The sequence below is a fragment of the Artibeus jamaicensis genome, unplaced genomic scaffold (assembly GCF_021234435.1).
Source record: "Artibeus jamaicensis isolate MK-2021 breed Jamaican fruit bat unplaced genomic scaffold, CSHL_Jam_final contig_786, whole genome shotgun sequence".
Lineage (NCBI taxonomy): Eukaryota > Metazoa > Chordata > Mammalia > Chiroptera > Phyllostomidae > Artibeus > Artibeus jamaicensis.
The window spans coordinates 3,908,453-3,925,013 of NW_026521971.1; the positions used below are offsets into that span (position 1 = coordinate 3,908,453).

The 16,561-nt window shown below is 48.0% G+C and overlaps 1 protein-coding gene across 4 annotated transcripts in view; it reads left to right on the plus strand.

Annotated features, from left to right (window-relative positions):
• Positions 1-16,561, plus strand: part of LOC119044169 (thioredoxin domain-containing protein 15) — a 39,017-nt gene extending 22,456 nt beyond the window's left edge. For 3 of the 4 annotated variants that reach the window (XM_053672734.1, XM_053672735.1, XM_053672733.1), the window contains exons 3-6: positions 10,482-10,966; positions 12,320-12,483; positions 14,212-14,342; positions 16,162-16,561. In XM_053672734.1, coding sequence (XP_053528709.1) covers positions 10,482-10,966; positions 12,320-12,483; positions 14,212-14,342; positions 16,162-16,358 — 977 coding nt within the window. In that variant the 3' untranslated portion in view covers positions 16,359-16,561. Of the gene's footprint in view, positions 1-77; positions 161-10,481; positions 10,967-12,319; positions 12,484-14,211; positions 14,343-16,161 lie in introns of those variants that run through there. The other variant, XM_037138420.2, reaches the window with a different exon arrangement.

A 16,561-nucleotide genomic window follows, 5' to 3' on the forward strand; every position in this document is an offset into this window, starting at 1 on the left:
CCACGGCCCTCCTCCTTCTGGGACCACGTCTACCACTGCTGCGCGACGCTTTCCCTTCGCGCTGGGCGGTGGTCTCCGCCGCCGCTTGGCACCATGGGGCTCCTCTGTTGGTGGCTAGTATTGCTGTGGCTGCTGGCGTATCCCGCCCGCAGCCAGGAGGGTGAGTGCAGGCTGGGGCTGCGGTTCGGGGGCGGCAGGTGGACGTTCGCAAAATGACCGGGCCAATTGGTGGACTGTTTGGCCGATGGTCTTCTACCTGAGCAAAGGCCCGCAGCGCGCGCCTCGCCTCTGGCGAGCTTTTCTCCCCGCGTCCCGACCTCGCTCCCCAGGTGGCCCCCGTGCGTGGTCCGCAGTGGGGGCAACGGCAGGGCGGAGAGTCCCAGGTGTGACCCGGCCACTCCCAGACCCCCTCAGCCGAGGACTGGCGGTCGGGTGATCGTGGAGTAGCGCTTATCGGAGCATTTTGTTTTTCTGGGGAGCGCTTTGTTATTATGGTAGTAATCATAATGAAGAGTGGGCGTCTGTGCCGCCCTTATTGGGAGCCCGGAGCTGCGCCGGCGCTTTCCATCCTACCTCATTTAGTCCCCGCGGCCCGGGGCCGGCTTCGCTCCTTCCTCCTACCTCCTACCTCCGTTTTACCGAGGAAGATGTGGAGCTCAGGGAGGCCTGGTCCTCTGCCCGAATTTGCAGTGCTGGAGAGTGGCCTAGCCTGTCTCTCAGACTTGCAAAGCCTGCTCGACCACCTTCTTTTTTTTTTTTTTAAGGTTTTATTTATCTTTATAGAGGGGAAGGGAAGGAGAGAGGGAGAGAAATACAAATGTATGGTTGCCTCTCATGTGTCCCCTGCTGGGAACTGGCCTGCAACCCAGGCATGTGTCCCTGACTGGGAATCAAACCAGGATCCTTTGGTTCGCAGGCCTGCGCTCAATCCACTGAGCTACACCAGCCACTGCTGGCCACTCTTGGCCTGGCGGGGTTCGCTCAGTGGGTCGGGTGTCATCCCTGTACCAAAGGGTTGAGGGTTCAAGAGTTTGATTCTTTTTTAAATTTTTAATTTTTTAAAGCGTAGTTTATTGATTATGTTCTTACAGTTTTCCGCCGTTATCCCCGCGCCCCCCCCCCCCCATCATCGCCCTGCTCTTGAGGGTTTGATTCTTGATCGGGTCACGTGCCTGGGTTGTGGGTTCTGTCCCAGTTGGGGGCCTATGAGAGGCAGCCCTTGGGTGTTTCTCACATCTATGTTTCTCTCTCTTTCCCTCTCAAAAATCAACGGTATGTCCTTAGGTAAGGATTCAAAAAAATAAATAAATAAGGCCACTCTAGGTCAGGTTCCACCCCTTCCCGCCCCCACCCCAGAGTGCCCTGCTGCTGGCCAGGGCAGGCTCTCTGGCCCTCAGGTGCGGGGCGGGGCAGCCGCCCTGGGGCATGGGCGGTTCCAGCAGTGGAAGCCTGCCTCCAGTCGCCTCTTCAGTCCACTCCTTGCAGGCCTATTCAAGTCCACATCCCTTGGTCTTGCTTGTCATTCAGGACAGGAATGGGCAGGTCTTTCCTTTGTCTGGGTGTTCTGGTGGAGGCAGGGCAGCTGGCTTGCTAAGCCGGGAGAGAAGGTTGAGGAATAGTAACATAATCACCGTTAATGAAAGTGCTCACTATGAGGCTGCTGCTGTGTTAGTACTTTACCAACATCATTTTATTTAATCTTTATTAAAATTTTTTTTAATTTACTGATTTTAGAGAGAGGAAGGGAGAAGAAGAGAAACATCATTTTGTTGTTCCACTTATTATGCATTCATTGTTTGTTTCTTGTATGTGCCCAGACCTGGGATCGAACCTGCAACCTTGGCTATTGGGAGGATGCTTTAATCAACTCCGTTACCTGGTCAGGGCCTCTTATTTAATCTTTAAATGCGCATGAAGTAGATATTGTTATCGTCACCATTTTGTAGATGAGAAAGGTGAAACTCAGCATCAATAAAACTTTTGCCAACATGAAACAACCAGAGATGAGGGGCCACAATTCAAGCCCAGGCCTGTCTGATTTCACAGTGAAGTGTCTGTACTGCCCTTTCGTCACCACACCTAACCCCCAGCCTTGAAGAGGGACAGCATGTGCCAGGTATCTTCTGTTTGTTTCCCAGAGTGTTCTCGAGCCTTCTCTGCCCTGCATGGTCTCTCCTGCCTCCTGGCTTCCCTTGGGTTGGATGAGGGGAGAGAGAGGTCGGGGTACCGTTCTCTTAGCCTTAGCTCCTTCCCTCAGTGGTCGTCACAGGTAGGTTGTGTCCCTCCACTGAAAGTCCCAGCTTCTAGAAGTCCATCCTTGTCTCAGGGTTCTGTGGCTGTTTCTGCCTCTGGCCTCAGAAGACCTCTGAGTGGTAACTGGTCTGCCATGTGCTGTTACTGGCGCTGGAGTTCCTTACTGTGGGTTGTGTTTTCCCTACACCCAGCCCCATGTTGGTGGTCCCTTTATTAAGCTTTCCTCAAATGGCCCAAGTTGAGTGTGCTTTTTGTTTCTTGGCTGATTCAGGGGACTGACTTAGTGTTGCATTCAGTGAGTCTGCTTGGCAGTCAGGGCCATATTCCTGTAGACCTAAGGATAACACCAGCCGTGGGTGGTGGGGGCGGTCATCGGTCACTGTGGCTGGGGGACCTAGGAACCTCCACCAGCTGGGGTTTTTTCAGGGTGGCTGAAAGTCCAAGGCTTTTTTATTTTTAAATTTTATTTTCCAGTAGAGTTTACATTGACTTATTTTGTATTAGTTTCAGGTGTACTGCAGAATGGTGAGACAGTCATATACTTTACAGAGTGGTCCCCTTGGTGTTTCAGGTGCCCAACTGGCACCGTACAGAGTTATTACAATATTATTGACTCTATGTCCTACGCAGTACTCTCCATCCCTGGGGCCATGCTGTGACGACCAACGTGTAGGTCCCAGTCCCTTCACCTTTTTCACCCAGTCCATTCCAGGTTTTTTTTGCAAAGGACACCACTGGCAGATTAGCAACTGGAGGTGGCAGCGCTGTCCAGGTGTCCAGGGATGGGAGGTGACTCCTGGCTTCAGTGCCCCCAGGCCTGTCCTTGCTAGACAGTCACTTAGCAGATTCTCACTGAGTGGCCTTCAGGTGCCACACACGGCTGGGCACTGAGGGTGATGCTGCGCCAGACGGAGAAGCAGGCCTGTCCTCCCGTCTTACAGGGAAGGCAGGCATTAAATGACCGCAAATGATTAAGTCAATTACAAGAGTGGAAAATGCTTCCAGGGGAGTTCTGGGGCACTCCTGGGTGTTGTAATGGGGGGCCCCCTCTGGTCTGAGGGCAAGAGAGGGGCAAAGTTCACCTCACACATGAAGTTCAGGGTGAGAGCTGAAGGATGAGTTGGATTAACCAGAAGAGGGGGCAGAGGGCTCTCCTCGCAGAGAAACTACCCTGGGCAGCTCCGAGGAAGGAGGAGGAGAGCGTGAACCTTCAGGGGCCGGAAGTGCCGGTGGCACCAGCCCAGGGTGTGGGCAGAGGCCGCATCATGAGGGGCCTGGTATCCAGGCTTGAGTGCAGACTCCCACACTGGGCGGGTCAGCTGTGGAACAGGCTTCAGCGGAGGAGTGACACAGTCAGGTCCATCTCTGACTTTCAGTTCCACGTGGGCCGTGAGGACAGCGTCTGGAGGGGGAGACAGAGGGCCCACCTCGGAGACCAGTTAGGTGGCTGCAGCAGTTGTTGGGGTGAGAGATGGCTGTGGCCTGGGCTGAGGGGTGTCAGTGGGGATGGGAGAAGTGGGTGCATCCAGAACGTATTTAGCAGCTGTGGCTGGTGTAGCTGAGTGCATTGAGCATGGGCCTGTGAACCAGAGGATGGAGGTTCGATTCCCAGTCAGGGCACATGCCTGGGTTGCAGGCCAGTTCCCAGCAGGGACCAGTTCCCAGCAGGGGACGCACAGAAGCTACCATACATTGATATTTCTCTCCCTCTCTTCTTCCCTTCTCTTATAAAGATAAATAAATTAAAAAAATTTAAAAGGTAAGGTGATTACTTATTTTAAAAAAAGAATGTATTTAGCAGAGGTATTAATACAACTTTAGTTACGGTGCCCTTCCATCTCTTCGAATTGTAAACATCAGTCAAATCATCATCATCACTAACATCACTGCGGCCATTCATGGAGTCCTATTATGTGCTAGGGACCGTGCACATCTTTTCTCATTTAATATGCCAGTATCCCTGTGAATTTCTGCGTTCCAGTGGTATTTTTGGTGCTCCCACACGTGGCTCCCCTGCCACAGAAGCCCTTCTGAAAAACAAAACCAAACCCTGCTGCTGGTAGAGGCCTTCTGAGGAAAGCTGCACAGCGCGGAGGAGCTGGACTAGGCTGGGGCTCTCTGGCAGAGGGGACGCGGTGCCCCCACCCGTGTTCTCCAGACATCTTCCTTGCTGCCAATAATGCAATACTTTTCGCCTTATGGACAGATCAAGCTGCACGCAGCTTGTTAGGGTCAGAAGCAATCTCTTTTGAAAGTGCATCACTGTGGGAGGGTTCAGTGGCTCTCAAATGGTCAGTCATTTCTGTCTTTATGTGGAGCAATTCAACATTTTCTTTCTCCCAATACCTGAATGAAAACAGTGGTTCCTGAGGCCGTAAGACTTTCTCCCTAATCTGTACTGTCTACGTAAACATCTTCACAGGGAGGGGAAACTACACTGCCGAACTTAAAATGCCAGCTCTCTGCGTCACTCAGACCCCCTCTTGCTTTTCTCTGGGGGACGGCTGTCCATTTTTTCGCTGAGGCTGTTCAGAGAGAACCCGATTCTAATTTGTCCTCTGATTTTTTCTTCTCCCGAGGTTCTCCTAGGACACTGGCATTCTCTGTTCACTCATCGGCCCTGGAATGTTGCTTAGGTTCAGAGAGAGCTGGTCTCTGCACAGCTGGGGCATTTGGGAGTCGGGCTGGCTCTCCAACAGCTCACCCTTTGTCCTTCTCCAGACTTCCTGCCTCTCTGGCTTCATTTCCTGCTTCGTCTTGTGGAGGATGCAGCAAACAGGTTCATTTGTCTGATTATTCAGGCAGCACGTGCTCATCAAACAAAGGCTGCAGAAAGACCTCCAGTGTGGAGCCCACTCCCACCAAAATTCAGAGTGCCCTGCGCTGGCCCCCAGCCCTTCCTCCAGGTCGTAGTGACAGAGGTGCTGCACCCTCTTCTGCCAAAGCCCCTCCTTGTTGCCCAAGCCCTGTACTCGGCCCTGTCTAACCTGTACTGTCACCTCTCCCTGCTGACACGCTCTCCCATCAGCTCTGTATCTCCTGTGTCTTAAAAACCAAAACAGAAACCTCCCTCAGCCCCTTGCCTGCCCGCAGCCACTACCCTGTTTTTCTTCTTCATTGCCAGACTTTCAGAAAGAATTACATATATTTATCCATGTAGTTAGTGCTCCTCATCCTTTCAGGCGGACCCACGTTTCCATCTGTTACCATTTTTCTTCTGCTTGAAGGACTTCCTTTAAAATTCTCATCATGAGATCTGCTGGTGATGAGTTCTTTCATCTTCTGTATGTATGTGTTTATTTGCCTTTGTTTTTTGAAAGGGATTTGTGCTGGGCATAGAATTGTAGGTTTGTAGTTTTTTCCTTTTGTACTTATTTTCTTTCTAGTACTTTATAGTTATTCTTTCAGATACTTTTTCTGTCCCTCCCCTACCCCCACCTTTTATTCTCTTTCAGATACTCCCAATTATCTGTACATTAGACCACTTGAAATTGTCACACGGTTCACTGATGCTCTTAATTTTTTTTTCTGGGACACTTTCCCATTGCATGTTTGGATTGGTTCTGTTGCTATGCCTTCACATTCACTACCCTTTTCTAATGTGATGTTTCATCTGCAATTAATCCCATCCACTGCAGTTTTCATTTGAGACAATTGTAGTTGTCATTACTAGAAGTATAATTTGTTTTTTTTAAATCTTACGTCTATATTTGCTGAATTTTTTGAACTCCTGTTACATAGTTATAATTATGGCTTTAATATCTTTGTCCAATAATTTTTTTAAGATTGTATTTGTTTTTAGAGAGAGAGGAAGGGAGGGAGAGAGAGAGAGGGAAAGAATCATTGGTGTGAGGGAGAAACATCAATCAGTTGTGCCCCTTGCATGCCCCAACCAGGGACCAAACCTGCAACCCAGGCATGTGTCCTGACCAGGAATTGAACTGGTGACCTTTTGCTTTGTGGAATGACATTGAGCCACACTTGTCAGGATGCTTGTCTAATCTGATACTGGTGCAAGTTCTGGGTCACTTTCAGTTGGTTAATTATTCACGTCATTCTGGGTCATTTTCCTGCTTCATTGTTTGCCTGAAAATCATTGGTTGGATGCTAGAGACGAATTTTATCTTGATGGATATTTTAGTATCCCTATAAATGTTCTTGAGTCTTGTTCTGCAGTACATTTAAGGTCAACCTCTGAAAAACTGCTGAAAACAATTCGATCCATGCTTTTAAAGTTTGTTAATGGGAGCAGAGCTGTACTTACTCCAGGGTTACTTGTGCTCCACTACCAAGGCGAGTCCTCTGTGTACTCTGCCCAGTGCCCCATGAAATAGGAGATTTTTCGGTCCGGCTGCTGGGTACAGGTACTATTTGCAGGTCTGTGTGAATGTTGGGTACTGTCGTCTCTAATCCTTTTGGGTGGTTCTTCCCTGGCTTTGGAGAGTTTAGACGCATGCGCTGACCACTCCCGGGGACCCCCGGCAGATCTCCGGAGTCTGTGCTCTGCAGCCCCTCCATCCTCAGAATTCTCTCCTGCAAACCGGAGCTTCCACGGTCTCCGACCCTCGGCTCCATTCCCTCACCTCAGTGAGTCCACCGGGCTCTGTGTGTGCGTCCCCTCCCCCACGCCGTGGTGGGGACTCCCTCGGGGGGCAGGAAGCTGTTTCAGTGGCAGGGCTCGTCTCATTTGGTTGACTGTTTATTGGGATCTCTGTCCTTTTTTCCTGAGGACTAGTCTTCTGAAACTGTTGTTTCACACATTTGACTGTTTTTTGGGTTACTTTAGGAGAAAAGGTAAATCTGATCCCTGTTACTCCATTTTAGCCAGAAGTGGGATGTTTTTGAATCACTGAATGAACCTGCCAATCTCTATGGGAATATTCTTTAAGACCTTGTACGAACGTGCATACCTTAGGAGGCTCCCAGACCCCTGCCCAACTCTGAGGCTAGTTGGTCATTCATAATCTGGCGACATGCTGGTGGCTTGGCAGAGCTCATTCCCCAGCTGGTGGTTCCCCAGCCACAAGGCGAGCCCGTGTGAGTGTAGCGGGGCTCCTTGGTTCCCTCTAGTCAGTGTCTGGCACAGGGTCTGGTAGCTGTTGAGTCAATGAGGGTTGGAGGGTAGGAGTCTTTGTTGTGGAGGCGAGCGGTTGCCAAACGGACACACAGGCCTGCCCGGGACTCTCTCCCTGTCCGCGCATGTTACCTGGGCCCCAGCTCATGGCTCCAGAGCGGGAGGAGGGTTTCTTTTTCTCCTTGCTGCCGCTCCTGCACCCGGCTCCACCGCTGGCTAGCTGTGTGCCATCGGGCACTGGGCACTGTGCTGTACCTCTCCGTACCCCTTTGCTTGGTCATCTGTTCAGTGGGGCTGATGGCCTTTGTCCCGTCCATCTCACAGAACTGTTATGATGTGTGCAACAATGCTTTGCCATAATAGTGTTCTATAGAGCCATCATCATTTTCTTGGATAGTCTCATCAAACGAAATGTTAAAATGTTTGTATTATATTTTCACAATTGAATATCTGTACTGAAGTGCTTTTGTTTATAATTCACATGGCAAGTGGTGGGTTTTGCTTGAAGGTATGTATTTGTCCACTTATTTATTTTTGACTTAAAAATTATTTTAAAAAATTTTAATTATTTTATTTTTTAAATAAATATATATATATATATATATATATATATATATATATTTATTTATTTATTTATTTATCTTTAGAGGGGAACGAGAGAGGGAGAGAAACATCAATGTGTGGTTGCCTCTAGTGCGTCCCCTGCTGGGAACTGGCCTGCAGGGAACTGGCTTGCAACCCAGGCATGTGCCCTGACTGGGAATTGAACCGTGATCCTCTGGTTCGCAGACCTGCGCTCAATCCACTGAGCTATACCAGCCAGGGCTATTTATTTTAAAATACATTTTATTGATTATGCTATTACAGTTGTCCCATTTCCCCCCCTTTATTCCCTTCTACCCTATACATCCTCTCCCACCCACATTCCCCCTTTTTAGTTCATGTCCATGGGTCATACATATAAGTTCTTTGGCTTCTACATTTCCTATATATACTATTCTTAACCTCCCCCTGTCTATTTTCTACCTACCATTCTCTAAGTACCTACCATGCTACCTATTCTCTGTACCTTTTCCCCCTCCCTTTGCCTCTTACTCCCCCACTGATAAACCTCCAGGTGATCTTCATTTCTGTGGTTCTGTTCCTATTTTACTTGTTTGCTGAGGTTTGTTTTTTTTTTTCCATAGGTTCAGTTGTTAATAGCTGTGAGTTTGTTGTCATTTTACTGTTCATATTTTTTTCTTAGATAAGTCCCTTTAACATTCTATATAATATGGGTTTGGTGATGATGAACCCTTTAACTTGACTTTATCTGGGAAGCACTTTATCCACCCTTCTATTATAAATGATAGCTTTGATGAATAGAGCAATCTTGGATGTGGATCCTTGCCTTTCATGACTTGGAAGACTTTCTACCAGCCCCTTCTTGCCTGTAAGGTCTCTTTTGAGAAATCAGCTGACAGTCTAATGGGAACTCCTTTGTAGGTAACTGTCTCCTTTTCTCTTGCTGCTTTGAAGATTCTCTCCTTATCTTTTTCTTGGCTAAGGTAATGATGATGTGCCTTGGTGTGTTCCTCCTTGGATCCAACTTCTTTGAGACTCTGAGCTTCCTGGACTTCCTGAAAGTCTATTTCCTTTGTCAGATTGGGGAATTTTTCCTTCATTATTTGTTCACATAAGTTTTCAATTTGTTGCTCTTCCTCTTCTCCTTTTGGCAATCCTATGATTCAGATGTTGGAATGTTTAAAGATGTCCTGGAGGTTCCTAAGTCTTCATTTTTTTGAATTCTTGTTTCTTCATTCTGTTTTGGTTGAATGTTTCTTTCTTCCTTCTGCTCCAGACTGTTGATCTGAGTCCTGGTTTCCTTCCTGTCACTGTTGGTTTCCTGTAGATTTTTCTTTATTTCACATAATGCAACCTTCATTGCTGCCTGGGTGTTTTTTATGCTGTTGAAGTACCCAGTGAGTTCCTGGAGCATCCTGATCTCCAGTGTTTTGAACTGTGCATCTGATAGGTTGGCTATCTCTTTGTCATTTGGTTGTATTTTTTTCTGGAGCTTTGATCTGTTCTTTCATTTGGGCCATTTTTTTGCACCTTACGTAGTAAGGGGTGGAGCTTTAGGTATTCTTCAGAGTGGGACAACCTACATCACTGCTTTATGACGCTGTACATGGGGGAGGGGTCCAGAGGGAACAGTGTCATTGCTCTGTTCTCTGTCAGTTTTCAGTCACTTCCTCCTCTACCCACAAGAAAACTGGGCCCTTCTAATGCTGATTCCTGTGTGGGTAGGTTTGTGTGGATTCTAGGACCCTGTGCATCTCCCCAGTGAACTCTCCTGTGAGGCTGGGAGTTTCTCCCGCTGCTGTGGCAACCCCCACAGGTGTTTTCAATCAGTGGTTTGAGGCTTTATTTCCCTGCTGAAACCCTGGGTTGTGTGGTCTGTCTCACTTCCCAGTTGTTCCTCCCGGTTTATCTGCATGTGAATGTGGGACCACCCGCTCTGCAGTCGGCCACCTTGCTGGGTCCGCCAGCCACTGCCTTGCCACAAGTCCTCTCTGCCCAGCTGCCCGTGTCCGCCCCTCCAATCGGTCCGGATGGATGTTTCTTCTTTAACTCCTTGGTTGTTGGACTTTCATACAATTCGATTTTCTGTCTGTTTTGGTTGTTTTTTGCTTTTAAATTTGTTGTTGTCCTTCTTTTGGTTGTGTGAGGAGACACAGTGTGTCTGCCTACGCCTCCATCTTGGCTGGAAGTCTAAATTTTTATTTATTTTTAGAGCGGGAGGGAGGGAGAAGGAGAGGGAGAGAAACATGTGCAAGGCAAACACTGATTGGTTGCCTCTCACATGCCCCTAACTGGGGACCTGGCCAGAGAGAGAGTCTGCAGCCTTGGTGTGTCAGGGCGGTGCTCTGACCACTGAGCTACCCGCTCAGGGCTTGTCCCATATTTATTTGGCATTCATTAATCTAGTACTTCCTTGAGACTTTCTTCAGGGCCTGGAGAATGGTGCGGGGCCCTCTGGTAGTTTAATGGGAAGGATAGCTTTTTTCTCTGTAGGGAAAATGTCATATTTGAGGAGAACTGTAAATCTTTTGGGTTTATGTGTTTGGAAGCTGAATATGACTGTGAACATGCTGGCACGTTTTGGTTGCAGAGAAGAAACACGGTGACTTATGGTCAGAGGAGCAGCAGGCCCCCCCGCTCCATGTGGGGGCTGTGTACATGAGCGAAGAGGAGCCTTCGCATGGCCTGATGGGCCCAGACATATCAGCAGAAGAGGCCGGGGCAGTGCTGGGGCTGGACGCGGAAGGCGACAGCGCGGCGATGCTGTCTGTGGTTCCTGGGGAAGCCAAGGGCAAACGGAGCTCGGAGCCCAGCGATGGCACCTGCAGGGCCGGAGGGAACGAGGACTCTCGGTGCAGCCTCCGGGAGCACCTCTTTTCTCTGGATAGCGCCGGAGCCAACTTCCCGGACAGGGATGAGGAGGATTACCCGGAGCCGGAAGTAGCCGGGGCCGACGCAGCCCCTGCGGAGGACTCCAATCACACGGACAGCCAGAAATCCCCCAAGGTCAACTGCGAGGAGAGGAACGTCACTGGCATCGAAAATTTCACCCTGAAAATTTTAAATACGTCACAGGTAGGAAAAAATGATTTAGTGCTCTTCTCCTTTTCAGCACGTCGATATCATGATTCGAGATTCTTGATCAGCTTTCAAATGGGGGTGGTAATCTTGATCATGTTGTAAGTAGGACAGTGGTCAGTGGCTGAATCAGGGAGGATGGACTTGGCTCTCTGCGATCTTTGTAGGAAAAGGGGGAGAAGTAACTAGTGTCTGTTATGCTTTTTGGGGTTGTCCCACCACCAGGCCCCATGACAGAAATCCCAGTGGACTTCAGAATCATAACAGAAGCCACTTAAAAAATGTGGATTGTGAGTCCAGTGTTTATTCTTGGGTGACTTCCTTGACAGTTGTCCCAAACCAAGCCATGTGTTCCTAGTTGGGTAGACCGTGACTCCCCAGAGAATACGCAGGTGAGGAGGACTGACAGTTTTCCGTTAGATCGTTCTGTGAGGCAGCAGCACGAACACGGGGAGGTCCGCGCTCTGGAGGCTGTGACTGCTTCTTCTACAGGAGGACACGTAAGGCGTGTGGAGCATGCGTAGCTCCTCTAAGAGCACGGTCAGCCCTGGCCTCACACCCTGCCCTCAGGGCCTGGTCAGCACCGTGACTTGTCACAGGTGGGACAGGTGTCTCACACATGGCCAGGAGTGGCACGAAGGAGAGAGCACTGTAACATGGTGGATGAAAGGTTTTTAAATTTATTTTTAGAGAGGGGGAAAGGAGGGAAGGAAGGGAGAGAAACCTCAGTGTGTGAGAGAAACATCAATCAGTTGGCTCTTGCTGGCCTCCAACTGGGGGCCTGGCTGCAGTCCAGGCACACACCCTGACTGGGGATCGAACTGGAGACCTTTTGGTTCCCAGGCCAGCACTCAATCCACTGAGCCACACCAGCCAGGGTGGGGATGGTGCACTTTTGACTTGAACTAACCTTTGGCCAAATACATTGATCCAATTGCTTAGTATAGACTTGGGTGTACTGAGATGATCATTCGGGCCTGAGATCACGGTGCTTTTCATAATACCATTGGATTGTGTGAACTGCAGAACTCAAGGGCTGGGACGGTGGCCTGTACCCTGTGAGTACCTTAGTATTTGAATGGATATATTATGAGAAGTATTAAAATGGCTCTACAGTAATACTAAGAAAGCCTAGAGGAAAGTTTGTAACTTGTCATTTGATAGTACTTTTCTGCTGATTGATGGGGATGCAATGGTTCAGAATGCAGGTTTTAAGGAGCACACCACAGGCCCCCTCCCAGCCCGCTCCCACTCCTTTCCCCGGAGGCAGCAGTGTTTCCTGTTTCCTGGCTGTCCTTCCAGAAAAGGTACATTGACCGCTGACTTTAACTCTTGTTTCTTTTACTGCAGGACCTTATGGATTTTCTAGACCCCAACGGCAGTGACTGTACGCTAGTACTGTTTTACACCCCTTGGTGCCGATTTTCTGCCAGTTTGGCTCCTCATTTTAACTCTCTGCCCCGGGCATTTCCAGCTCTTCATTTTTTGGCCCTGGATGCATCTCAGCATAGCAGGTATCTTCCCTGTGTCGGTCTCTGACTTACCCGCTGGGCTGACAGTGGCAGTTACTTGGAGGTGGTGATCAGTAAGGAGAGGAGGTGGCGTGAGCAGAGGGAAGGCAAGTGTGGGTGAGGGGTGAGGGGTGTCAGCCGACTGAGGAAGCTAATGGCTGCCTTTCTGGAGGCCCCTTTTGGGGAGGGAGGACTGTTTCTGTGTGGTGGCTCTGCCTGATGCCAGGGGAGGGGCCCGAGAACTTTCTAGTGTCTCGGCCAGAACCAAGTGGCAGAATCAGATCACAAGTAGGATCTTCCTTTGCAACTTTCGTCTGCAGTTTAGGTCCCCAGCCCTGACAGCCCAACTCTCGGCAACCCTGTTCAGTGTTTATTTACGATTTCTTTTTCTTTTTTTCTTCTCTTCCTTTTCCTTTCTTACATTAATTTTTGCATGAATATTCCTTACTAGACATTCAATAAATTAGTTCAGTGAATTAATTTAGCCCTTTAAAGTGACGTTTACCCACTTTATATTTCTTTTATATTGTTGAGTGGACTCTTGTCTTTTTTAAGTGCTCAGTAAGGTAAGTTCCTGAGGACTCTGGTGAGAGGCGGCACATCGCCCCTCGGCCTCTGCCTCTGCTAATAGCGGTGTGTGGCCCTCCCAGCAGAGCGCTGTGTGTGAGTGAAGGCAGGAGGTCGGGTGAGGGTCAGGTAGGTGGTAAACATGGAGTAAGACTTGATGACCTGTGCTCTGGGGATTTTTGGTGTGGGTGACTGCCTGTGTTCACCTGAAACTGCTCATGAAGAAGGAAACTGCCCGACAAATTAGTCATTTTCACCAGGGCATCAGGGAAGTAGATCTAAGTAGCCTGGCCTAAGATTGATGGGATTGATGGGAAGGATGGTTCAGCCCAGTGTCCAGCTTTGACTGGGCCCTTCACTTTCTCCAGGCTGGCAGGGTAGCTCCATCACTCACCCAGAACTCTTTGGTTTGGGGTCTGGTACTGTGACCCCCACTACATCCCCGTTCCCTGCAGGCTTTTATCACCTGCTTTGTTCCTCCATCTGCACGCGTCCTTCTCCAAGTCTGGTACGGTGCCTTAATTATGGAGAATACAGGGTACTTGTTCTTACGTGGACAGTGTGGGATGCAAGTTTGTCTCCTGTTAATATTTAAGTTACAGCATGTCTATGAAAGAAAAAACCCTGATTGTCCAACATCACCATTTTATAATGGGAGCAGCTGAGGCTTAAAGAGGAAAGGTGATCTGCAGGTTACACAGATTACCTGGTCCAGAGGCAGAATTGAGGCTGATCCAGAGGGTTCTGACTCCAAGCTTGGACGCTGCCGTTACAAAAAGGTGGAGCGGAGCCACGCAGGTCACATTACCTCTCAGTCATCCGCCCCAGTTGTGAACCTCCTGGTGTGTTTGTCATAGATTCCTTACTGCCAACTTACTAATTGTTTACTGTAAGTTGAATCTTTTGTGAGGGGTGGAGGTGGGCATTCTGGAGAGTTTGAAATGTCTTCTGTCAAGTAAATTGACCCAGTGTGCTTTGCCCATGAGTTAGAATTTTTTGATCTGGAAGTTAGGAACTTATGCCCCCAACTGTGACCCATGAGGAAGGAGGCCAGAAACCTCTGTGCAGTATCAGATCCTGTCTCAGTTATTGCCATCGATTCTCATACGGTCATGGCGCGAGAATGCCCACTGTTAATTCAGGTTTTCTGACTTTCTCTCATAGCCTTTCAACCAGGTTTGGCACGGTAGCTGTTCCTAACATCTTGTTATTTCAAGGAGCTAAACCGATGGCTAGATTTAATCACACAGACCGAACACTGGAGACGCTGAAAATCTTCATTTTTAACCAGACAGGTAGGTAGAAGTAATGTGCTGTAGACGAAGACATTTTACTGCTGGGGGATGTGCCTTCTGTGGGCTCCAGTCCGCTGTCACCCTTAAGCGAAGGGTTCAAGATCGCGGTGAGGAGCGAGACTCCTCGTCTAGTAACTGTCGTGGGCCTGCTGAATGTCTCCCAACCAGCCTGCCATGAATAGGTGATTTTCATGATCCAAGACACCTTTAAAAAATGGACAGCTTTATTCAGACAATTTGCATACCATACACCTGTAGATACCTTTTTGTTTTTACTTATTTTTAAATTTTTAAAAGATTTTATTTTTATTTATCTTTAGAGAGAGGAAGGGAAGGAGAGAAACATCAATGTGTGGTTGTCTCTTGTGTGCCCCCAAGTGGGGACTTGGCCTGCAACCCAGGCATGTGCCCTGACTGGGAATGTAGATACCTTTTTAAATCTATTTTTCATTCAAGTATCATATTTACACAAGAATATGCATCAGTCAATAGTGAACTGGGTGATGAACTGTCACAGAGTGAACACCTTGGGTAACCAGCACTCAGATCCTGAAAGAGAACACGACCGGCCCCCTCAGGCACTGCTGCTCCTGCCCTCCCAGCGGGAACCACCGTCTTGACTCCTGACATCACAGACTCGTGTGGCCTGTTTTTGAACTTGATATCAATGGAGGCAAAGTATGGGCTGTCTGGCTTATTTCACTCCCCATTATATCTGTGGGTCCATCTGCACCATTGTGAAGGGTTGTGCTATGTTTTTTGTTCCTGGATAGCATTCCACTTACTAATCCATTTGCAGATGCTATTTTAACTCCTTAGTATTTGCCAAACCAGATGGCCTTATTTTCTTTACTCTGTAAAAGTCTGAGCATCGTACATTGAAGAAATTTCCTTCATTACAAAAGTCTGCTCCTCAAAAGCATTAACACCTCAATAATGAGCATCCGTCTTCTTCCCAAAGTATATTCCCTGGAAATAAATAGGAATTATAACATACCTTCCATATATATTAAGTTGCATGTAATTACTGATATCTGACACTAAAGAACAAAGCTGAGTGACCTCACAGAAAGCTTTGCACCCGGTGGTTAGCTATTTCAGGTCCTGCCATTCAGATGGATATGGAGAGGGGGAGCTATTTTGTTCAATGTTCTAAAGAAAACATAGGATACAAATGAAATCAGTGATCAGCAATCCCAGTTGTTGCTTGTGCTAACACTTCTTTCAGTAAATTCATTTAAAAGCATTTTGATATAAGGACAAAGAGACCAAAAAACAGAAAGGAAAAAATTAAAAGCATTTTGAATTTATACCTTCTGTAGTTTCCTGAGAGTAGCTTTACTAGTTACTTGTTGAGCGTTGGTCTCTAAAGAGAACAAAAGGCCCTGGTTGGTAGCCCGGTGGTTGGAGCGGCATCCCGGTTGCAGGTTTGATCCCTGGTGAGGACACGCACGAGAGGCAACAAATGATGCATAGATAAGTGGACCAACAAATTGATGTTTCTGTCTCTCCTCCCTCCTCTCCCTCTAAAAATTAATAAATAAAAATAAAGAGAATGAAAGACAGCTCTTAACATCTTAGGAACGCACAGAAATTCTAGTGTTTTAGTTAGAACAGCTGCATGGATTCCTGTTCCTTTGACATGGTGGGGGGAAGGCAAATCATAAACTACACCGACAGGCAAGTGAGACCCGTCCCAGACAGATCAGCAGTGGCGGTTAAGACTGCACGTCATTTTGTGAGTCATGCAGAATACTTCAGAAAGGTCCTTGGTGGGTGCGTTTTCTATCTGATTGGAAACAAGTGATTTCTCTTGCAGGTATAGAAGCCAAGAAGAATGTGGTGGTAAGTCAAGCTGACCAAGTAGGCCCTCTTCCCAGCACGACGACAAGGAATGTGGACTGGTTGCTCGTGTTCTCCTTATTCTTTTTAACTAGTTTTATTATGTATGCTACCATTCGAACTGAGAACATCCGGCGGCTAATTCCAGGACAGGAGCAGGAGCACGCGGAGTAGGGATGGAGTGAAGGACGTTGGAAAGAGGCATTTCATTCAGTCCTTTGTTTCAGAAATGAATGCTGCGATTTCATACATTTTCTCTCTCCAGTGAAGAGCTGACAACTGCAGTCAAAGAATCATGCATTCGTTGAACTGTTAAATGTGTAAAAAATTATAAACTGGTGTTTTAACTAGTATTCCAATAAAACAATGCAAAAACA